Below are 23,143 nucleotides of genomic sequence, written 5' to 3'. Positions count from 1 at the left end.
TGTTTGTTATACTCATCAGTCATTAGGATTATAACACACTCCTACTCTCATTTTTGCTTGCCCAGTGCTTATGTCACATCAAACTGACTCAAACTGCACTGGCCGTTTTGAGCCAATTGTCAGCTGGATCACTGCCTTAGATTTTGTTTCCTAACTAACAGCATAACCCCCTCCTCCCTCCCTATCTTGTCTGTCCTTTGTGCTCACATTGTACTCCCCAAATTCACATTCTGCATTCCTTATATCCATGTGGCAGCACGTCTCTGATATCCCAAAAATATCCGCCTTTGATGTCTTGGCCAACACTTCAAATTCATCAGATTTATTTACTATACTCCTAGCCAGGGTAGTAAGATACTACATGTATACGATACTACTCTGTGCTCCTAGCATTGGTGTACAGTGAATGCAAGTATACATAATAGCAATTAAATAAATAGCATCGGCTATAACTCTGATAGTTTTGATACACTTAATAATATAAAATGAAGTTTTAAGTTTAGTAACAGTGAAGCAAGAATATCACAAGAATTCAGAGTTAGACTTCGTTTTTATCAGAAATTTCAGAAGAAGCGCTTGGAGGAAGGCTACGGAATACGGTGACGCGGCAACGTGGCCGTATTCAGTAGCCAACCCAGAATTGTAACCACAGAGTACTCTGTGACTGTAGTTATTTTCTGGAAGTTAGAATTTAGTTTAAATCGAATTTTGAATGTTAAAGATCCTAGTTTCGAATAGAGCAACTAGCCTTGAGGAGTAGAACTAATTGCCCAAGCGGATCTGCTCATTTGGACCCATCTTTCCAGAAGTATTCACCTCCAACCCACAGAGAAGTAAGATACTCTGTGCTCCAACCATTGAGCTACATGTATTTTTATTGGGCGCGCGATACAAATTTAAAAGGCTGTGTATCGTTTGATTTTTGCTGGTTGTAAAAGGTTTTTGTGGGTGAACAAAAACAGGCAACAGAAAAATGAATATATTGAAAAGACGACATATCATGCATACAAGATAAATGATCTAAATATTTGCACTTCACTTTTTTCAAGGTTTCTAGTTTCAGCCAAGCAGCAAATGAGGTAACATCGTAATTAATTAGAAATAGAAATAAAATTAGCAGCACGAAGACATGCTGATTTTACTCATTAGTTTTGTGAATTTTTGAATTGTCAAGCGAAAAATCTGGAAGTATATATATTTTTTTAAGTTATTTGATGTACGAAATAAGGACGAAACATTCGTTGATCACATGCTATACATTTTCATTCTAGCCATAAAATGTCTATAAACTAAAATTTAAATAACAGCATATAGATGTCTGATAGTTTTGCACGTAATTTATAATATAAAATGAAGCTTCTATTGTGTAGCTCCTGAGAAGTTTAAATGGATAATGTAGTAGTAGTGGCATGTGATGCAAGAAAGTAAGTGTATGAGCTTATGCAGCATCAGCCAAAAAAAAAAAAAAAAAAACTCAATGGGATATCATCATGGACCCAGGCTCATGATGACATGTCATTGAAAGTATTGCACCATCATGTCAGAGACATGATGGTGCAATACATAGGGATGGGATACACTTAAATAGAAAGGGTGCAAGAATATTTGCTGATGCTATCGAGGCAATGTTAGGTGGATTGGAAAACTGCTAGCTTGGGGGGATACAAGGACTAATAGATTAACAGTAGCCAGATTGGATACTATGATGCAGTCACAAAAGAACTGGATGTAGGGAATACTTTGATATTATATATTTGGATCTTAGAAAAGCTTTTGATACTGTTGAACATGGAAGACTGCTGCACAAATTGGAGAAGTGTGGCATTGCAGGCAAATTGCTGCTATGAATAAAGGGATGGTTGAGGAGGAAGAGAGAGTGGTAATCAATGGACACTGCTCATCGTGGACTAATGTTATTAGTGGAGTCTCTCAGGGTTCAGTGTTGGGTCCATTGTTGTTTTCTAAATGATATTGATGATGGTATATCAAGCTTAATGTCAAAGTTTTCAGACGATATAATGGTTGGCAGGGTTGTTAAGGACACTACTTACGCTATGCTGCTGCAACAGGATCTGGAAAGGTTGAGCAGATGGGATGAGAGGTGACAAATGAAGTCTAACATTGACAAATGTAAAGTACTACATATGGGCTAAACAGTAACCCCAGAGCAACGTATCAACTCGGTGGTACTACACTGACAGTGGTAGAGAATGAAAAGGACCTGGGGATAATTGTGCAGGCAGATATGAAGTTTTCTAAGCAGTGCAGGCAGATATGAAGTTTTCTAAGCAGTGCAGACAGTCTGCAAGAGTAGCTCATGGTGTCTTGTCAATGATATACAGGAATTTTTCTCGCAGGGTTAAGGAGATGATTATTCCCTTGTATAAGGCAATGGTCAGGCCACACCTTGAGTATTGTATACAGGTCTGGAGGCCTCATTTCAAGAAGGATGTAGAGCTGCTAGAACGAGTACAGAGAAGGGCAACAAGATTAGTGAATGGAACAAAGGGTTGCTGTTTGTTTGTTGTTTGTTATTTGGTTGTTTAGGAGCATTAGCAACTAAGGCCATATTGCTCAGGGATATACGGTGGTCATTCACTGACCTTCCGCATCCTCCGTATTTGGTGGTGACGGGCTCGAACCTCGGTCTAATCAAGAAGCGTGTGCTAAGCACTGCTGTTCCTTCCCACCTGGCTACGGATGTGCCTTAAAGGGTTACTCTTATGAAGAAAGGCTTAAGTTTTGCAAATTACAGTGTCTGGAGACTAGGCACTGGCAAGGTGTATAAAGCCTTGAATGGTTTGAGTATGCTCAATGCCGATGGGATTCTTCCTCTTGCTAAGAATAATCACCTGAGAGGGCATAAATTCAAATTGAGGAAAGACAGATGTAGGATAGATGTGCAGAAATTTGCCTCTAGCCAGCGGGTAGTTGGTTGGTGGAACAGACTTGCATCGCTTGTTGTGCAAGTTGATAGCCTAAATAAATTTAAGGGTCAGCTGGACAGGTATTTCGAACGAACGGAGGGGTACAACGGGAGTGGTTTTTTTTTTTTTTTTTTTTTTTTGGTTGATGCTGCATAAGCTTGCTTTCTTGCATCATATGCCTCTACTAATGCTAATGCTAAGAACCAAAAGTATATAATCCAGGGTCCTGAGCATCCTCTTGTTGATTTCTCTCTCTCTCTCTCTCTCTCTCAGGGTAACATGGGAATTTTTTTTGTCTGGTGCAGCATAAGCCTCAAGCGTCCTTGCATCATATGGCTAATAATAATATCCCAGATGGGGAAGAATTCTTAGTACCATGCATAAAGCAAAGAAAACAAAATACTTCTTGAAATGAGATCTGAATTCTCTTAGATTGTAGTATTTAACAGACTGTAATGGAATATTGTTCCAGAAAACAGAAGTGGAAGGGATGAATGAGGAAGAGGAAAAGTTGATTCTGTGAATTTGTATTGTAATTGGACAATGAATGGATTCTGACTGCTTATGGCATGTGTTCAGACTGGTTTGGAAGAAAGGTGGGAGAATCACAGATGCCAATTCAGAACACTGCCCATGGAAGTATTAATAGAAATGGCATGTGTATCATAGACATTCAGCAACTAAAAGTCTATGATACATAGAGTGATATTTATAACAAGAGGGTAGAGAATTATAAGGGCTGGCCTCTGCCAGGGCACTGAGCTTAGAAAGATGCAAAAGGAAAAGAGTTGTAAGGAGAGAGTTACATCTAAAAATGTAAATGTAACTCTCTTCCTACAACTCAGTGGGATATCATCATGGGCCCAGGCTCATGATGACATGTCATTGAAAGTATTGCAGGGCAAACAATTAAAAATTTCATGGTAAAACAGATAATTAGGACATATTAGCATTAATAGAAGTTAGCATTAACATTAATAGAGGCATTTGATGCAAGAAAGCAAGCTTATGCAGAATCAGCCAAAAAAAAATAAATAAATAAAAAATAACCACTTCCACTTCACCCCTCTGTTTGTTCGAAATACCTGTCCAGCTGAGCCTTAAACTTATTTCGGCTATCAACTTCCACGACAAGGGATAGAAGTCTATTCCACCAACCAAACATCTGCTGGTTGTAGTCCGACAGATATAGGATAGACGTGAGTCTATCCTACATCTGTCTTTCCTCAATTTGAATTTATGCCCTCTCAGGTGATTATTCTGAGCAAGAGGAAGAATCACATCAGCATTGAGCATGCTCAAACCATTCAAGGCTTTATACACCTCTATCAGATTACCTCGCTGGAGCCTAGTCCTCCAGACACTGTAATTCGCAAAACTTAAGCCTTTCTTCGTAAGAGCACCCCTTTGTTCCATTCACTAATCTTGTTGCCCTTCTCTGTACTCGTTCCAGCAGCTCTACATCCTTCTTGAAATGAGGCCTCCAGACCTGTATACTCTAGTATACACACCTAGTACTCTAGGTGTGGCCTGACCATTGCCTTATACACGGGAATGGCACACAGCCACCCCCAGGTTCCTTTCATTATCTACCACTGTCAGTGTAGTAGCACAGAGTTGATACTTTGCTCTGCGGTTGCTGTTTCCCATATGTAGTACTTTACATTTGTCAATGTTAAACTTCATTTGCCACCTCTCAGCCCATCTGCTCAACCTTTCCAGATCCTGTTGCAGTAGCATAGCGTCAGTACTGTCCTTGACAACCCTGCCAACCTTCGTATAGTCTGCAAACTTGGATATTAAGCTTGATATACCGTCATAAATATCATTTATAAATACAGAAAACAATAATGGACCCAACACTGAACCCTGAGGGACTCCACTAATAACATTAGTTCACGATGAGCAGTGTCCATTGATTGCCATTCTCTGTCTTCTCCCCCTCAACCACCCCTTTATCCATAGCAGCAATTTGCCTCCAATGCCATACTGCTTCAATTTGTGCAGCAGTCTTCCATGTGCAACAGTATCAAAAGCCTTTCTAAGATCCAAGTATATAATATCAAAGTTATTCCCTGCATCCAGTTCTTTTGTGACTGCATCATAGTATCCAATCAAATTGGTCAGGCAAGACTTCCCCTTAACAAAACCATGCTGTGTCCGAGCTATAACTGAAGTCTTGTCTAGATGATCCTGCAGTGCTTCTTTAACCGGTGCCTCCATTAATTTTCCGGGAACAGAAGTTAAACTAACAGGTCTATAATTACTTGTGTCGCCCTTTGATCCTCCTTTGTGAATTGGGGTCACTTTTTTTTTTTTTTTTTTTTTTTTGTACATCTCCAGCCCATGGATACTTCCCCTAAGTCCAAGGAAGCTCAACCGGATAGATCCCATCCACCCCAGGTGCCTTTCTTGTGTTTATCTTCAACAATTTCTCCTCCACTTTACTCTCAGTTATTACAAGATTCTCTAGCTTACTACCAGAGTTGAATACACCTCTGGCATTCCCCTCGCTGAATAACTCCTCATGTGTGAATGTTGATGCAAAATATTTATTTAGTTTGTTAGCTACCTGAGCAGGATCATCAATAGTTGACCCATCGATATCAAGTCGACCAATCTGATTCATCCCCTTCCTTCTAGAGTTTACATAAGTAAAGAACTCTTTGCTGTTTTTCTTTGCATCCCTTGCCAAAGATTTCTTGTAATCTGCCTTCACCTGCCTAACCTCCTTTGTAACTTGGTTACAGATAAACTTGTATCTGTCATAGGCTTCTGTGTCATGTGTTAATTTGTATGTGTCCCATGCATTTTTCTTCTCTGCCATATGCCTCATTAGTTCATCTGACATCCATTTTGGCCTAAACCTTGAACAATATTTCTTAGTTGGTATGTAAAGCCTAGTAGCTTCCAAGATAAGTTCTTTGAATGCTTCCCATTTTGAATTTGCGGTTGGTAAGATCATGAGTTGGTCCCACTGTATAGAATTTAAATACTGACTCAGTCCATCGTAGTCGCCTTTACGAAAGCAATAACCCTTCCCTTTACCCCTAATGGTAGTTACCTCTTGTGAGTAAATCCCACTTCAGCACACTGTGATCACTGCCACCTAGTGGTTCATTTACCTGCAGATTCTTAATGCATGAAGAATCACTACTGATAATCAAATCAAGAGTATTACTCCCTCTAGTTGCCTCCCGAACATGCTGATGTAGAAAAAAATCATCCAATAAATCCACAAAAGGCTTGCTAGTGTGTGAGTGACCAGCCCCCAAATTCCAGTCAATATCTGGGAAATTAAAATCCCCCATTATAAGATTCTCTGATTTACTGGCCCACTCCATTTCCCTGTGCAGTTTCTTATTATACTCATCAGAGTCATTAGGCCTATAGCACACTCCTACTCCCAATGCTTATATCCATCAAACTGACTCAACACTGCACTGTCCTGCGATGTCGACTGGATTCACTTGGATTTTATGTATTTCTTAACTAATAGCATAACCCCTCCTCCTTTCCTATCCTTTCTGTAGACATTGTACTCCCCAAATTCCAGTTCTGCATTCCTTATATCTGTGTGACACCACGTCTCTGAAATCCCCACAATATCTGCCTTTGATATTTTGAGCAATACCTCAAATTCATCAAATTTATTTACTAATCTCCTAGCATTGGTGTACACGCAAGTATACGTGCACCTGTTCTTTTTCTTAGCTACCCTAACACAACCCATGTGTTTACTTGTACCCCAGTGATTCCCAACAGTCTCTGAAATATCCTGCATCTTATTTTCCAGGCTGTGGCTCATTCCAATAGAAGCAGTGCAAGAATCACTTTCACCTCTGCCAGTGGCTACTGTTAATCTATTAGTCCTTGTATCCCCCAATCTAGCAGTTTTCTGACCCACCTAACACTGCCTCGATAGCATCAGCAAACATTCTTGCACCCTTTCTATTTAAGCGTATCCCATCCTGTAGAAACAGTCTCCCCTGTTAACAAGTACAGACCAGGCTGAAAAAAATTCTACCCCTTGAGCCTTGCACAGTCTTTCCCGGGCCGAATTGATCGACAGGGCTCTCATCACATACTCCCTCCTCTCGTGTCTGGGCAGAATTGCAGACACTCTCAAATTCAACCCTAATTCACGGCTTTTTTTAAACAGTGACCTGTACTTGTGAAGTAATTCCGCCGGTCTCCTACTCTTAATATCTTCATCCAGAGCTCCTTCTAGTCCACAGAAGACAGCCTCCAAAAAAAAAAAAAAGAAAAAAAAAAAGTGCTCTCTCCTAGATTAACAAACATAACCCTATTCTTCAACAGAAAGTGACAATATCTTATAATGGAATGGAAACAAATGGTCTTAGACAGTTTTTAAATGGTTTTCAGTGGGATCAACTGAAAACCATTTAAAAAATCCTCCAACTGTGTGGTACTACACTCAGGGTAGTGGAGAATGAAAAAGATCTGGGGTAACTGTCCAGTCAGAATTGAAGTTTTTTGAACAGTGCAGACAGGCTTACAGAGCAGGCCATGGGATGTTGTCAATGATATACAGGAATTTTGCTAGTAGTAGGGAAAAGGAGGTGATTATCCCTTTGTATAAGGCAATGGTCAGGCCACGCATCGAGTACTATGTACAGGGCTGGAGGCCTCATTTTAACAAGAATGTAGAGTTGCTTGAGCGAGTACAGAGAAGGGCTACAAGATTGGTGAGAGGAACGAAGGGGTCCTTTTACCAAGAAAGGCTTAAGTTCTGCAAAATGCAGCATCTGGAGGCTAGGCACCTGCAAGGTGATCTGATTGAGGTATATAACAATGTTGAATGGATTGAGCAGGCTCAATGCTGATGGGATACTTCCTCTTGCTCAGATTCCTGAGGGGGACATAAATTCAAATTGAGAAAAGACAGTTGTAGAATAGATGTGCAGAAATTTGCCTTTAGTCAGTTGGTAGTTGATTGCTGGAACAAATTTCCAACTGTCTTATGGAAGTTGATAGCTTAAATAAATTCAAGGAAAAAGTGGATAAGGAAGAAGCGAATGGATGGGTGAAATGGGCAGTGTTTAGTGCCAAACAGCATTAGGGATTTCCCCATTTCCATGGGTGAAATGGGAATTAATTTTTTTTTTCTTTTTTTGGCTGATGATGTATAAGCTTGCTTTCTTGAATCATATGCCTCTGCTAATGCTAATTTGTTGTGCCAGGTAAATACATAATTGACGAGACAATAGTTGGTACAGCCAAAACCAGAAGAGTTTACATGAAATCATAAAGAAGCATGAATAATAATAAGTGAATGTTATTTTTACATCATGAATTAAATATAATAATAATAATAAAAAAAAAATCCATACATGTGCATTGTCCTACAAATTAGATGATTGGATTGCATCAATATTGAGCTGCTGAATAAGTTTGAGCAATGGATAAGAAAAGAACCTATCGAGGTCTTTTCTTATTCATTGAGGAAAAATTTGTATCTTCAACTTTGTTATGAAAAGAAAAACTTTTACATTATAACAAGTACTTGAAATTAAGATCTCTTATAGATTTCTAGATGTTATTAAATGGTGGGGGGGGATTAAGAATCTGAAGTAAAAGTTACCAAAAAGGATATGATAAAAATCATTGATTCTGAATCAATGATTTTTTGGTCATAAAACTGTGCATGGTTTCTTTTGCATTAAGTTTCCTTGGTTTATGAAAAATTCAAGAATTCTCTATTGAATTTGTATTATTATTAGTAGCAGCAAATGAAGCAAGAAAACAAGCTTATACAGCATCAGCCAAGGAGAAAAAAATCTTTCCATTTCACTTATCCATCCCCTCCAACAGTTTGTCTAGTTCTTCCTTGAATTTATTCAAGCTATCCATTTCCACAAAATCAGACTTAAGTTTGTCCCAAAAATCAACCAGCTGTTGGCTAAAGACAAACTTCCACACACCTATTCTGCTACCATCTTTCGTCAATTTGAATTTATACCTCACTGTGTGTGTGTGTGTGTGTGTGTGTGTGTGTGTGTGTGTGTGTGTGTGTGTGTGTGTGTGTGTGTGTGTGTGTGTGTAATCTGGTCAAGAGGAAGGATCTTATCAGCATTGAGCTTGTTCAATCTGTTCAAAGCCTTAAATACCTCAATCAGATTGCCTCGCAGGTGCCTAGTCTCTAGATGCTGCAATTTGCAAAACTGAAGCCTTTCTTAGTAAAAGCACTCCTTTGTCTCCCTCACCAATCTTGTAGCCTTTATTTATACCCAATATAGCAGCTCTACATCCTTACTTAAATGTCTTCCTGTCGCATTATAACTTTCAACGTTTTTTGCACCATAAAAACCAAAAATCGCATCATCATCATCCTTACTTAAATGAGGCCTCCAGACCTGTATGCAATACTCTGGAGGTGATGATTCCATTATACAATGGCATCATCAGCTCTTTATCCCTGCTAGCAAAATTCTTGTATATCATTGACAAAACCCCATGAACTGGCCTGAGAGCCTGTCTGCAATGCTCAGAGAACTTCATATTTGACTGCACAATTTCCCTCAGATCTTTTTCATTTTCCACTGCCCTGAGTATAGTACTAAATCTTGGTATGTTACTCCGAGGTTACTGCTACCCATATGCATTGTTGGCTGAAAAGTACTTTGCATTTGTCAATGTTAAACTTCAGTTGCTGTTTCTCAACCCATCTGCCTAATTTTTCTCGAGACTATTGCAGTAGCATACTATAATTAACCACCCTACCAACCTTCGTATTGTCTTCAAACTTGAACATTAAGCTGGATATATCTTCATCAATATCATTGATGAATGTTGAAAACAACAATGGACCCAATGCTGAGCCCTGAGGGACTCCACTAATAACATTAGTCCAAAAAGACCTCAATCAGAGGTCTTTCAGTATCCATTGATTACCACTCCTGTCTTCTCCCACTCAGCTATCCATGTGCATTAAGGGCAGAAACTTGCCCTTAATGCACACTGCTCCAATTTCTACAGATAGTCTTTTGTGAACAGCATTATCAAAAGCTTTTCTGAAAAACAAGTATGTGATATCAAAATTATTTTTTGCATCCAGTTAATTTGTGAATAAGTCGTAGTATCCAATCAAATTAGACAGACAAGATTTCCCTTTAACGAACCCATGCTGTTTCTGAATTATAACTGCAGTCTTGTCTAGATGATCCTGCATCACTTCCTTAACCAGTGACTCCAATATTTGCCGTGGAACAGACCTAACAGATAATTACCCCAGGTGCTCACATCTGGTGAGTACGGGCATGGCAAACCCAGGGTCCTGAGCTAGATATCATCATTCTTCTCTTTCTTGTATTCTTGGTGAATCCCTTGTTTTTTTTTTTTATGAAAACCCCAAACACAAGAGGTATTAGAACCTATAGCACTTAGTAAGTACTACAGGTTCTAATAACTCTAGTACTATAAGTTTTAATACATGAGTTGGAGGTTGAGAAGACGAAAGAAGACATTGGTTGACATTAGACTTGAACTTCTGTAGACTGTAATTTTCAGGAAATACATATGAGGGAAGGTTGTTCCAGAAAACGGCAGTTGAATGAATAAAGGAGGATGATGAAAAGTTGGTTGTGTGAGTTTGAAGTTGGACAGTAAATGGATGTTGGCTGGTGGTGGCCGCATGTGTTCGGACTGTTTTGAAAGAGAGAGCAGCGTTATAGAAGCCAATACAAAAGAACAGTGCCCATAGAAGTATCTGTAGAAAAGGCATGCAGCAGAAACAATACGTCTATGAGACAGCAAGTGGAGAGATGCTGTTAGAGAGGAGTAATTAATTAACCTAACTGTCCTCTTCTGAATGGAATCTAGAAGTCTAAGAGAGGTTTTGGGGGCACCGCCTCAGATGTGGGAACAATATTCCATAGTAGGGCGGATTTGCGATTTGTACAGAGTGAACAGCTGTTGGGAAGAAAAGTAACGTCGAGAGCAAAAGAGAAAACCAAGTTTTTTAGATGCAGAAGAAGCAGTATTTGTAATGTGCTTGTGCCAAGAGAGATTAGAAGTCAGGGTAATCCCCAAAAGAGATATATCATTTTGCCTAGAAATCAGAGTGTCACCAAAGATAAGCATCTTGTCTTAATCGAGATATAAGACAAGACTGAGTTTTAGAAGGAATAAAATCAACTAAGTTGGCTTTGCCCCACTGGAGAATATCCTGGAGATAGGCATTTAAGGAATTGGTAGTGGATATTCGAGACGTTGAAGCTGATTGAGCAGGGCAAGTTTTCTCAAAATGGAAAGTGGAATGCAATGTGATATCATCGGCAAAACTGTAGATAGGATTTCCAGTTAATGGAAGAAGGTCATTAATATACAAGAGGAAAAGAGTGGGGGAAAGAACTGAACCTTGGGGGACCCCAGCATTAGTGGAGAATTTAGAAGACAGAGAGCCATCTACCATCATCCTCAGTGAGCGATCAGAAAGAAAACTGGATAACCAATTACAAAAAACAATTGGTAAACCATAAGATGGAAGCTTGTTTAGAAGACCTTTAGGCCAAACAGGATCGAAAGCCTTTGAGATGTCAAAAGCAACTGCTTGTGTTTCACCAAACTTTTCCATTGAATTAGTCCATAAATGGGTAACACAAGCCAGAATATCACCAGTGGATCAACACTAGCGGAATCCATACTGGCGATCGTTGATCAGACGGAAGGTTTCAAGATAGTTTAAGAGTTGGCAGTTAATTGATTTCTCCATTACTTTAGAAACAGTAGAAGTAATTGCAATGGGACGATAATTGGATGGGAGGGATTTGTCACCCCCTTTAGGAATTGGCTGGATATGAGTCAATTTCCAAGCAGAATGAAAAACACCTTTGGAATAAGAAAGTGAAAAAAGGTGGCAAAGAACAGGAATAAGTTCAGGAACACAGGTTTTGAGAACAAGTGGAGAAATACCATCATGGACCTGGAGCTTTCTTGGCATCAAGATTCGTTAAAATCCTTCTGACTTTTGATGGATGACCACAGGAGGTATTGAATGGAGCACGTTGGGAACGGTGGGAGGTGTTTTATCAAGATCATTAATACATGAGTTGGAAGAAAAATGGGATGCTGTACTTCTGACTCTCTCTCTCTCTCTCTCTCTCTCTCTCTCTCTCTGTATTAGACCGGGGATCGAGCCCATCACCACCAAATACAGAGGATGCAGAAAGGTCAGGGAATGACCACTGCATATCCTGGAGCAATATGGCCTTAGTTGCTAATGCTTCTAAAAACCAAATAACAAAACTCTCTCTGTCATGCGGGATTTTTTTTTTTTTTTTTTTTTTTTTGGCTGGTGCAGCATAAGCCTCAGGCTTCCTTGCACCATGTGGCTAATAATAATAATAAAATTACTCACGTCACTCCTTGATTCCCTTTGTGAATTGGGACCCCAATTCACAAAGCTCCATGAGGACCTCCCCTGAGTCCAACGATGCTCTCATAATTATGGCTAAGAGTTTTCTTACTTCCTTTGCTGCCTTCCTTAATACAGTTAAACCTCAATAAATGCGTTTTCAATCAATGTGAGTTTCGTTTAATATGGTCAAAAACATTAATATCATTCCTCTATATTTGCCCTCTAAAATTTCAAATAGTGCAGCTGATTATGAAACAAAAAATTTTTAACAATGCAAAAAAAAGATGCCTGAAAAGTTGATGCTGTTATTGAAGAAATTAGCATCATCAGAAAGGATCTTGCCTTTGAATATGATTCCCGTAATGTTAGAGAGTGCCTGGATTCACATTTACAGCCATTCACTGACATGGATCTTATAGAATTGGAGAACTGCGTGCCAACGATGAGAAAGAAGAAATTTCGGCTGAAGGAGAGGAGCGTGGTCTCTAAGGAAATTTAATTAAAGGAACTCGAGCAGATTTTTCGAAATTTGGAAACTGTTAAACAACAAATTACGGATTTAGATCCAAATGTGGAAAGAAGCGTGCTAGTTTGCCAAACCCTAGAAAATGGAATTAGCTGCTATCATAAATTTTATGAAGAGGAAAAAGAAGGCTACAACTATTCAAACAACGCTTGAAAAATATTTTTCTAGAAAGTAGTGTATCCGTTTTTTACTCATTTTGTAGCTCATGTCTTTAATAAATGTTTTTTAGCTTACTTGCTTTTCATTATTCTTTATATTTCTATCTATGTACACAGTTAAAACTTATTTATTGCCTTAAATTAAGTCTTCTGACAAATGTTCCAAAACTCGTGGATGAATTAGAATTTTTCCCATTGGTTTTTAACTTCGATATATGCAGTTTCGAGATATATGGTACACTCGTTGCATGACTTAACCACATGTATAAAGGTTTACCTGTATAACTGGATAGATCCTATTCACCCCAGATGCCCTTTTTATGTTTAACTTCAACAATTTTTCTTCAATTTCTCCTCACTTATTACAAAATCATTTAGCTCCCTCTTAGAATTTGATAAATTTCTGACCTCCACTTCCCAACAGAATTCCTCATGTGTGAATGTAAATGCAGAATACTCTTCAGTTTGTCAGCAACCTGAGCAGGATCATCAACAGTCGAACCATCCATATCAAGTGGACCAATTTGATTCATTCCCTTCCTTCTAGGGGTACGTAAGTAGTCTTTGCTATTTTTATTTCCATCCTTTGCCAAAGGTTTCATGTAATCTGCCTTCATTTGCCTAACCTCCTTTGTGACTTGATTATGGACTAGCTTATATCTACCTTCTTTCTCTTAGTAATTACCCTGACACAGCCCATGTATTTACTTGTTCCGTTATGACTCACAGCATGCCTTGAAATCTCCAGTACCTTACTTCCCAGGCTACCACACCTTCCAACAGAAACAATGCAAGGATCACTTTCACCTCTGACTGCACCTGTTGTCACTCTATTAGCCCATGTATCCCTCCAATCTGGCAATTGTCTGACGCATCTAATGTTGCCTCAATAGCATCAGCAAATATTTTGCACCCTTTCTATTTAAGTGTATACGAGAACTGTAAAAGCAATCTCTCCTGTTAACAAGCATAGACCACGAGAAAAAGTCTACCCGATGAGCCTTGCACAGTCTATCCAGGGCCGAATTGATTGACAAGGCTCTCATCATATACTCCCTCCTATCTTGTCTAGGTAGAATTGTAGACTCTTTCAAATTCAGCCCTAGCTTGTGACTTTTCCTCAACATTGTCCTATACTTGTTAAGTAAATCGCCAGATCTTGCTACTCTTAATGTCAGTGCCACCATATACAGGAATATCACTTTTTGTGCTCTTAAAAGATGATATATGCTGTACAATGTCATCTACTTTTGTGCTTGTAAGAATTTTGCTGACAAGCACAAAATGCTGTGTACTTGTATTTTGCTGACATTCTATTTAACTGCCAGTAGGTTAAAGCTCTAGTATGTTATACTTATTCTGGTAAAACAGTCTCATCTCTGGTGTACTTTTAATGACACTGCAATTGCTTGATTGGTAGCATTGTTCACAAATCATTATGAGAACCACTATGATTTGCCAACAAATAGTTCACAGTTCTCTTTTACAAGTGATCACTTGTCACCTGTGTCATTATATGTCTTTATGCCACTTTATTACCTAATAATATTTGTTACTTTAAATAAAAGATTTAAACAATATAAGAATTATTGAAAATAAAGTGGATCAACACTGATTGACTATCATTGATCAAAGTTGAATGTTTAAGAGTTTAGGTTTCAGTACATTTGCATTGTGCTAACAGTGCTAGCTCTATGGAAATAGATCCTCAGTGCTCCTTCCTTCCATACTGCATTAGTGTAAAAATCTGGTTTTGAGATCCTAAATTTTTGTGGGGAGAGCTCAATTTTGGGAACCCTAGCTGTGTACTTGTATGTCTGCACCAATATGGTAGCAAATCATAAAAAAAAAAAAAAAAAAAAAAGTTCTCATAAACAAGAAATCTATAATATACATACATTATATGCATTGTTTCTCAAAAATAATCTGTGTTGTCAATAATATTTTTTCTTTCTTTCTTTTTTTTTGAAAGATGTATGTATTTAGTTCATTCCTATTGCCCTTTATGCAATAACATAAAGGTATGGATTTTTAATTCAGTCATCTTTAACATTACATGTAGTCAAACAGTGGTACTTTGGCAGCTTATAAATGAGAGCTTCATCAGCCACATGTTTATGTCAGGATTGAAATAAGAGTGAGAATTGTACAGGGTGTTTCGAAAACAGCTTTACAACTTTGAAAGTGTATATAAATTTATTTAAAGGACATACAAAATATTTTGAAATGTCATGTCAGAATGTAGCAAAACACTTCAAGTTTTATCTTGGACAGTTATGGTTCAATATGACTTCCATTTGTAATGCAGCAGACGTCAGACCTGTAGTCAATTTCTTGCCACATGCAGTGTAGCCTCTCTGGCATCTTCTGCAACTGTGGCTGTAATTCGAGTTCAGAGCTCAGTGACATTTGCAGATAAGGGTGGTACATACATCAGATCTTTAAGAAATCCCCATAAGAAAAAATCTATAAGTGTAAGATCCGGGGAACGAGGTGGCATGCTATCGGTGCCCCTAGACCAATCCACCGACCTGGGAAATGGGTGTTGAGGTGCTCATGCTCTTCTTCAAGGTAATGAGGGGTAGGATGCGCTGTCTTGCTGGAAGTGAATGCATCCTTCTTGGTCATCTTCATCAATTTGTGGAATGAGGAACTGATGGAGCATGTCTAGATATGTGATATTGGTAATGGTTGTCTCCACAAAAAAGAAGAGGCAGTTCACTTTTCTTTGCTGAGGGCACCAAACACGTTCACCTTTGGGCTGTAATGAACATGTTCCAGAGAAGTACGTGGATTTTCGGTGCCCCAAATCATAGTAATAGTTAAAAGTTTAGTGTGTTTCACCGAACTTTTCTATTGAATTTGTAAATAAATGAGTAACATAAGCCAGAGTATCACCAGTGGATTAACACTGACGGAATCCATACTAGCGATCATTGATCAGACAGAAGGTTTCTAGGTAGTTTAAGAGTTGGCGGTTAATTGATTTATCCATTACTTTAGAAAGAGTAGAAGTAATTGCAATGGACCGATAATTGGATGGGAGAGATTTGTCACTCTTTTTAGGAACTGGCTGGATATAAGCAAATTTCCAAGCAGAAGGAAAAACACTTTTGGAATAAGAAAGTGAAAAAAGGTGGCAGAGAACAGGAGTGCAGGTTTTGAGAACAAGCAGAGAAATACCATCAGGACATGGAGCTTTCTTAGCATCAAGATTTGTCAAATATTTTTGACATCCTTTTGACAGAAGACCACAGGGGGCATCGAATGGAGAATGGTGGGAGGTGTCATCCCATTTTTCTTCCAACTCATTAATACAGGTGGAAGAAAAATGGAATGCTAGCAGGTCAGCTTTATCCTTGGCTGAAGTGACAACAGAACCATCTGGTTTTCACAGAGGTGGGAGCAGAGATTTCCAAAAGTTGCGGCCAATAGCTTTGGCAAGAGACCAGAATGCTCGGCTACCATTAGGGCAAGAAACAAGTTTTCTATCTTAACCTGTTTAAAATCTAGTTTAGACTGATTAATAACTGATTTACAATTATTGTGAGCACTGGTGTAGGCAGAAAAATCAAACTGAAGAATTGGAAACAAGCCAATTACGATATGCAATGTTCTTCTCTTGAACAGCCTTAACAAATTTATTGAAAAACCAAGGTCTAGATGAAGGACGAGATTTTAAAGTGGAGTGTGGAATAAAGGATTCCATTCCAAGAATAATTTCACTGACATGATCTGAGCAAATGCTAACATCAGAAGCTTTGAAACAGTAATCCGATCAAGGAAAAGAAATCTCACAGGTCATCCCATTTTGCATTCTTGTAATGCCAAATAATACGAGGTTGGGAATAGCCATGAATAAAGGCTCCATTGGAGAAGAGACAATCAACAAGTTGTGATCCGAGGTGCCTAAAGGACCACTCACTTCGACCATGTACTTAGAAGGGTTGTTTGTGAGAAAAAGATCAAGCATGTTGACTGTATGGTTAGGAATGTCCGGTATGATTTTAGGTAAATGAACAATCTGTGCAAGGTCATTAGTAATTGCAAAAGCCTCAACATCTCGACCATCTGGGTCGGTGTGACTAGAAAACGGAATCCCGCTGGAGTTGTGAACATTAAAATCACAAAGGGAAATTACCTCCTTGGTCCTTGAGGTTGTCACAGACATTCTCTCAGATATGCCAGACAAGCTGTACTTGCTACCTGGGAGTCTAAAACGCTGATGGAACTGATATTCGGGTGACACTCAAGTCGACCCAGTTTCGGCGAAGTCCGGACGGTCTGTGACAGCCAAATCCTCTGCTTGCACCTTCACAATAGTAATCCTGGGCATAACCCCCATGCACATGGTGGGTGAACCAACGTAAGCAGGGGTCGAGGTTTGGCGCCCACACCACATGGAGGAACGCCACCCCTCTATGTTACCAGGCAGTACTAGGTGGAAGATGACTCTCATCAACAGGTGAAATACCACCACTTTGCTTATTGGAGGCTTGAAGTGGTGGAACCCATGTTTAGTCTCTAGAGCTAAGTTCCGGTCAACCCTTCCCTATCTCTTCCATCATGCAGTATGATTGATGACTTTTGAGGTTATGATGAACGTCGTGGTGAGATCCAATATTCCTTACATTTCGAGGGTACAGCTCTAAAACGGTTTTCGCAGGCCGGCCGCTAGTTAGTACACCAAACCGGACCTATTGGTAACTCTCTAGGAGGCTTCCGGATCAGCTAGTGTATAATCTTGCTACCTCTACTCTGCCAGATAGTGACTGGAGGGAGTCCGAGTAGTGTGTATGCGGGGAGCATTGTCGAGGCCACGTTATGTCAAGGATCTGGGTATATTCTTACCACGTGTACGCCATATCCAAAAATTTCATTACTTCATACAGCATGTCCCACCCACTTTTTCTTACTATTAGTATTAGTATTAGTAACGGCCGTATGGTGCAAGAAAGCCTATGGCTTATGCTGCACCAGCCAAAAAAAAAAAAAAAAAAAAATCCGAACAAAACAATGATAAAAACAAAAAATAAATAAATAACTAAATAATAATAATTAATAAATAAAAAAAATAATAATAAAATAAAAAATAAATAAAAAGGAAATGAATCCTATCATCCTATGCGCTTCCCTACCCGAAAGTACTATCCAGATGACCTTTGAATTTCCCCAAACTGTCGCCCTCTACCACCCATGAAGGCAACTTATTCCAATAATTTATAACTCGCTGGCTAAAATAAAACTTCCTGCAGTCCAATCTAAACATTTCCCCCCGTAACTTGAATTTATGTCCCCTAGTTCTAGCATCATTTATAATCTTGAAAATTTCGTCCTCATTCATTTTACTGATGCCTCTCAGAGCCTTAAACACCTCAATCAAATCTCCTCTAAGGTGTATAGTTTCCAAACTCTGCAACCCACATATTCGAAGTCTTTCTTCATAAGGACGCCCTTTTGCCGATCTCACCAGGCGAGTTACCCTTCGTTGCACCCTTTCAAGAAGCTCGATGTCTTTCTTTAGGTGCGGCTATTGAATACACCATGAATTGTCAAACTAATAGACAATTCATGGTGCATTAGTTTGACAATTCATGGTGTATTCAATAAATTGTCAAACTAATAGAGCAAGCTTATCTGCGAAAAGATCTAAACCTCCCAAGCACTTCCTAATTCATTTCACAAATATACGTGGTCTCAATTGTAATCTCAACGATGTACATTTCCACTTGCAGTCTGCCAAACCCCATGTACTTTTTCTGACAGAATCTCAGTTATCGGTTGATTCAACTACTGCTCATCTCAGTTGCCCAAATTATTTGCTGTATGATTCCTGTCGCCTCAAAGGTGGTACTTGTGCATATGTCCGTTCTGATATTCCCTGTCAGAGACTTGGCAATTTGGAATCTCCTTTCTTTGATCTTCTTTGGCTTAAAATCTCTCTACCTCATTGTGTCAAATTCATCTGTTGTCTCTACCGTTCTCCCAACTCGACTAATCACTTGGAGCTCTTTGACTTCCTCTCATTGCAACTTGACTTTCTCCAGTCCAACTCTCCTAACAGTGAGGTAATTTTCCTTGGTGATTTTAATGTTCACAACCCCAGCCTGGCTTCCGTTTTCTAGTCACACCGACCCAGCAGGTCGAGATGCTGAGGCTTTTGCAATTATTAATGACCTAGCACAGATTGTTCATTTACCTACAAGAATACCGGACAATCCTAATCATACAGCCAATACGCATGATCTTTTTCTCACAAACAACCCTTCTAAGTACACGGTCGAAGTGAGAGCTCCTTTAGGCACTTCAGATCACAACTTGGTGATTGTCTATTCTCCAATGGAACCTTTATCTCATGGCTATTCCCAACCTCGTGTTGTTTGGCATTACAAGAATGCAAAATGGGATGACCTGCGAGACTTCTTTTCTTCTTTTCCTTGGTCGGATTACTGTTTCAGAAGTTCTGATGTCAACATTTGCTCAGATCCTGTCAGTGAAATTATTCTTGCAGGAATGGAATCCTTTATCCCACACTCCACTTTAAAATCTCGTCCTTTATCTAAACCTTGGTTTTCCAATAAATGTGCTAAGGCTGTCCAAGAGAAGAATGTTACATATCGTAATTGGCTTGTTTCTAATTCTTCAGTTTCATTTTCTGCCTACACCAAAGCTCGCAACAATTGTAAAGCAGTTATTAATCAGTCCAAACTAGAGTTTGAACAGGCTAAGAGTAGAAACCATGCTTCTTGCCCTAATGGTAGCGGAGCATTCTAGTCTCTTGCCAAAGCTATTGGCCGCAACTTTTGCCCATCTCTGCTCCCACCTCTGTCCAAACCAGATGGTTCTGTTGTCACTTCAGCCAAGGATAAAGCTGACCTGCTAGCATCCCATTTTTCTTCGAGCTCATGTATTAATGATCTTGGTAAAACACCTCCCACCATCTCCAACACACTCCATTCAATGCCTCCTGTGGTCTTCCGTCAAAAGGATATCAGAAGGATTTTGATGAATCTCGATGCTAAGAAAGCTCCAGGTCCTGATGGTATTTCTCCACTTGTTCTCAAAACCTGTGCTCCTGAACTTACTCCTATTCTTTGCCGCCTTTTTTCACTTTCTTATTCTAAAGGTGTTTTTCCTTCTGCTTGGAAATTTGCTCATATCCAGCCAGTTCCTAAAAAGGGTGACAAATCCCTCCCATCCAATTATCGTCCCATTGCAATTACTTCTACTCTTTCTAAAGTAATGGAGAAATCAATTAACTGCCAACTCTTAAACTACCTAGAAACCTTCCGTCTGATCAGCGATCGCCAGTATGGATTCCGTCAGTGTCGATCCACTGGTGATATTCTGGCTTATGTTACCCATTTATGGACTAATTCAATGGAATGGTTCGGTGAAACACAAGTAGTTGCTCTTGACATCTCAAAGGCTTTTGGTCATGTTTGGCATAAAGGTCTTCTAAACAAGCTTCCATCTTATGGTTTGCCAACTGTTTTTAGTAATTGGTTATCCAGTTTTTTCTCTGATCGCTCACTGAGGGTGATGGTTGATGGCTCTCTGTCTTCTAACTTCTCCACTAATGCCGGGGTCCCCCAAGGTTCAGTTCTTTCCCCCACTCTTTTCCTCTTGTATATCAATGACCTTCTTCCATTGACTGGAAATCCTATCCATAGTTTTGCCGATGATAGCACATTGCATTCAACTTTCCATTTTGAGAAAACTTGTCCTGCTCAATCAGCTTCAACTTCTCGAAAATCTGCTACCAATTCCTTAAATGCCGATCTTCAGGTAATTCTCCAGTGGGGCAAAGACAACTTAGTTGCTTTCAACCCTTCTAAAACTCAGTGTTGTCTTATATCTCGCAAAAAAGGATTCTTCTGCTCCTATGCTTATCTTTAGTGACACTCCGATTTCTAGGCAAAATGATATATCTCTTTTGGGGATTACCCTGACTTCTAATCTCTCTTGGTACAAGCACATTACAAATATTGCTTCCTCTGCATCTGAAAAACTTGGTTTTCTCTTTCGCTCTTGGCGTTACTTTTCTTCCAAATAGCTGCTCACTCTGTATAAATCGCAAATCCGCCCTGCCATGGAATATTGTTCCCACATCTGGGGTGGTGCCCCCAAAACCTCTCTCAGGCTTCTTGATTCCATTCAGAAGAGGGCAGTTAGGTTAATTAATGATTCATCTCTAACACAGTCTCTCCACTCGCTGTCTCATAGACGCACTGTTTCTGCTGCATGCCTCTTCTACAGATACTTCCATGGGCACTGTTCTTCTGAATTAGCTTCTATAATTCCCGCTCTCTCTTTCAAAACAGTCCGAACATGTGCCGCCACCAGCCAACATCCATTTACTGTCCAACTTCAAACCCACAAAACCAACTTTTCATCTTCCTCATTTATTCATTCAACTGCCGTTTTCAAGAACAACTACGTATTTCCTGAAAATTAGTTTACAATCTACAGAAGTTCAAGTCCAATGTCAACAAATATCTTCTTTTGTCTTCTCAGTCTCCAACCCAAGCACGGTACTAAGTACTATAGGTTCTAATACCTCTCGTGTTTGGGGTTCACATAAAAAAAAAAAAAAAAAAAAAACCTCACTTGTTAGGAAAGTTAGACTGGAGAAAGTCAAATTGAAAAGAGAGGAAGTCAAAGAGCTCCAAATGGGTAGTGGAGTTGGGAGACAACAGATGAATTTAACAGAATGAGGTAGAGAGATTTTAAGCCAGAGAAGATCGAAAAGAGGAGATTCCAAATTACCTAGTCTCAGATCGGGAATATTGGAATATTCATATGCACAAGTACCACCTTTGAGGCGAAAGGAATCATACAGTGAATAATTTGGGCAACTGAGATGAGCAGTGGTTGAATCAATTGATAACTCAGATTCTGTCAGAAAAAGTACATGGGGTTTGGCAGACTGTAATTGGAAATGGACATCATTGAGATTAGACCTGAGACCACGTATATTTGTGAAATGAACTAGGAAGTGTTTGGGAGGTTTAGATCTTTTTGCAGATAAGCTTACTCTGTTAGTTTGACAATTCATGGTGTATTCAATAGTAAGAGAAAGTGTGGCGAGGGGGGGAAATGCTGTATGAACTAATATAATTTTTCGATACAGCGTACACCTGGTAAGAATATAGCTAGATCCTTGTCATAATGTGGCCTCCATAATGTCCCCCCCCCCATATACACACTACTCGGACTGCCTCCAGTCACTATCTGGAGGCAGTCCGAGTAGTGTGTATATGGGGACTTAGTTCTGGAGACTAAACATGGGTTCCACCACTTCATGCCTCCAATAAGCAAAGGTAATTGTATTGCAGCAGTTGATGAGAGTCATCAACCACCTAGTAACACAGAGGGGCGGCATTCCTCCATGTGGTGTGGGTGCCATACCTCGACCCCTGTTTATGTTGGTTCACACATGAGTGGTCACCCACAGTGTGCTTGTGCATGGAGGTTATACCCAGGATTACTAACAGTCCCACCATCATGAAGGTGCAAGCAGTGAATTTTGCTGTCACAGACCGGCCGGACTTCACCGAAATTGGATCCACTTGACTTGAGTGCCACCCAAATATCAGTTCCATCAGTGTTTTAGACTGCCAGTTAGCAAGTACAGCTTATCTGGCATATCTGAGAGAATGTCTGTGACAACCCCAAGGACCAAATTAAGAGAAATCTTTGTCAAAGGATGCAAAGAAAAACAGCAAAGAATTCTTTACTTATGTAAACTCTGGAAGGAAAGGGATGAATCAGATTGATCCACATAACATAGATGGTTCGACTATTGATGATCCTTCTCAAGTAGCTGATAAACTGAATGAGTATTTTGCATCTACATTCACGTGAGGAGTTATTCAAGAATGGGAATGCCAGCAGTTTATCAAACTCTATCAGGAAGATAAGTAATTTTGTAATAACTGAGAGCCAAGTGGAGGAGAAATTGTTGAAGTTAAACCTAAAAAAGGCACCTGGGACAGATGGAATCTATCCAGATATAATGAATGAGGCAGCAAGGGAAGTAAGCAAACCCTTAGCCATAATTATGAGAGCATCCTTAGAGTGAGAGGAGGTCCCCATGGACTGGAGGTGTGCAATTGTATCGTGAATTCACAAAGAGGATTCAAAGGGTGAC

General features: G+C 39.5%; 1 protein-coding gene across 1 annotated transcript in view; it reads left to right on the top strand.

Moving 5' to 3' along the window:
• The first annotated feature begins 829 nt into the window (after positions 1-829).
• Positions 830-23,143, top strand: part of LOC150087614 (DNA repair protein SWI5 homolog) — a 50,366-nt gene continuing 28,052 nt past the window's right edge. The window contains exon 1 of the mRNA XM_090369887.1: positions 830-1,079. Within this exon, the coding sequence (XP_090226013.1) occupies positions 1,075-1,079 (5 nt within the window). The 5' untranslated portion in view covers positions 830-1,074. The remainder of the gene's footprint in view (positions 1,080-23,143) is intronic.

Source organism: Mastigoproctus giganteus, chromosome 3 (genome assembly GCF_048544385.1).
Source record: "Mastigoproctus giganteus isolate SK-2022 chromosome 3, ASM4854438v1, whole genome shotgun sequence".
Lineage (NCBI taxonomy): Eukaryota > Metazoa > Arthropoda > Arachnida > Uropygi > Thelyphonidae > Mastigoproctus > Mastigoproctus giganteus.
The sequence above is the reverse complement of the archived record's forward strand: the minus strand, read 5'-3'. Positions and strand labels throughout refer to the sequence as shown.